The following is a 1248-nucleotide window of genomic DNA, read 5'->3' on the forward strand; positions in this document are numbered from 1 at the left end:
TATATATATATATATATATATATATATATATATAATATATATATATATATTTTGGACCTGTACCTGTTGTTGGGGGGACACACACATATATATATATATGCTATGCTGCTGCCACTACCCTTACTACCACACATACAACTACCCATGCTTCATCTCTCACTTTCTCTCTCACCCAGGGCACTGTCGTTGTTGGACACAACATGTTACTGGACATCATTCATATTCTACACCAATTCCATTCTCCTCTGCCACAGGTCAGTATTATTGTTTTTTTCTTTCATTGCTTTGTGGCCATCCTGGGATACACACCATCTTCAAGGGACAAAAGTGATGTGACTTTTAGTTGCCCATATTGACAACAATCACAACACTCCTTCCATGGACTTCTTTAGTCCTTTGTATTGATTGCTCTTCTAATGAACAGCTAGGTTTACCTACTGAGTGAGTTAATGTCTGTTTAAAGTTCCTCCATTGTAACAGAGTAAAAACTCAGAGAATTTATTCATACAAGTGAACCCCAACACATTCATGTCCATGAACCAATACTGGCACTCTGTTGGTCACAACAAAGAGGGTTCCACTCGATCTGATCAATGGAACAGTCTGCTTTTGAAGTTAATGTGCAAGTGGCTGAACACTCCACAGAAATGTGTATCCTTAATGTAATTCTCAGGGAGATTCAGCATGACATAGAGTGTAACAAGGCTGGCCCTTTGAAATATGGGTACTACTCACTTTTGCTAGCTGAGTGGACTGGAGCAATGTGAAATACAGTGTCTTGCTCAGGGACACAACATGTTGCTGGAAATTGAACTCATGACTTTACGATTGTAAGCCAAATACCCTAACCACTAAGCCATGTGCTTTCCACATGAGAGAGGTTACATGTGGTCAGTTGCTATTCAGTTGGCAAAAATGAGTAATCCTGCAACAGACCAACATCACATTCAGGGAGGAATATATCATCATCACCATTATTTAATATGTCTGCCTTCCATGCTGGCATGGGTTGGACAGTTTGACAGGTGCCAGTCAAGCAGAAGATTACACCAGACTTCTGTGTCTGTTTTTATGGCTGGATACCCTTCCTAACACCAACCACCCCACAGAGCGGACAGTTCTTTTTACATGACACAAGCTCAGGTGAGGTCAGTTTTGGCATGGTTTTGATGGCTGGATGCCCTTCCAAATACCAGCCACCCTGCAAAGTGGACTGAGTGCTTTTTATGTGGCACCAGCACAGGTGAG

At 41.3% G+C, this 1248-nt stretch overlaps 1 protein-coding gene across 2 annotated transcripts in view; it reads left to right on the forward strand.

Annotated features, from left to right (window-relative positions):
• LOC106868305 (poly(A)-specific ribonuclease PARN) overlaps positions 1–1248 on the forward strand; it is a 68877-nt gene that overhangs the window by 40005 nt on the left and 27624 nt on the right. For both annotated transcript variants that reach the window (XM_014913496.2, XM_052977868.1), the window contains exon 11: positions 177–254. In XM_014913496.2, the coding sequence (XP_014768982.2) occupies positions 177–254 (78 nt within the window). The remainder of the gene's footprint in view (positions 1–176; positions 255–1248) is intronic.

Source organism: Octopus bimaculoides, chromosome 29 (genome assembly GCF_001194135.2).
Source record: "Octopus bimaculoides isolate UCB-OBI-ISO-001 chromosome 29, ASM119413v2, whole genome shotgun sequence".
NCBI classification, from domain to species: Eukaryota; Metazoa; Mollusca; class Cephalopoda; order Octopoda; family Octopodidae; genus Octopus; species Octopus bimaculoides.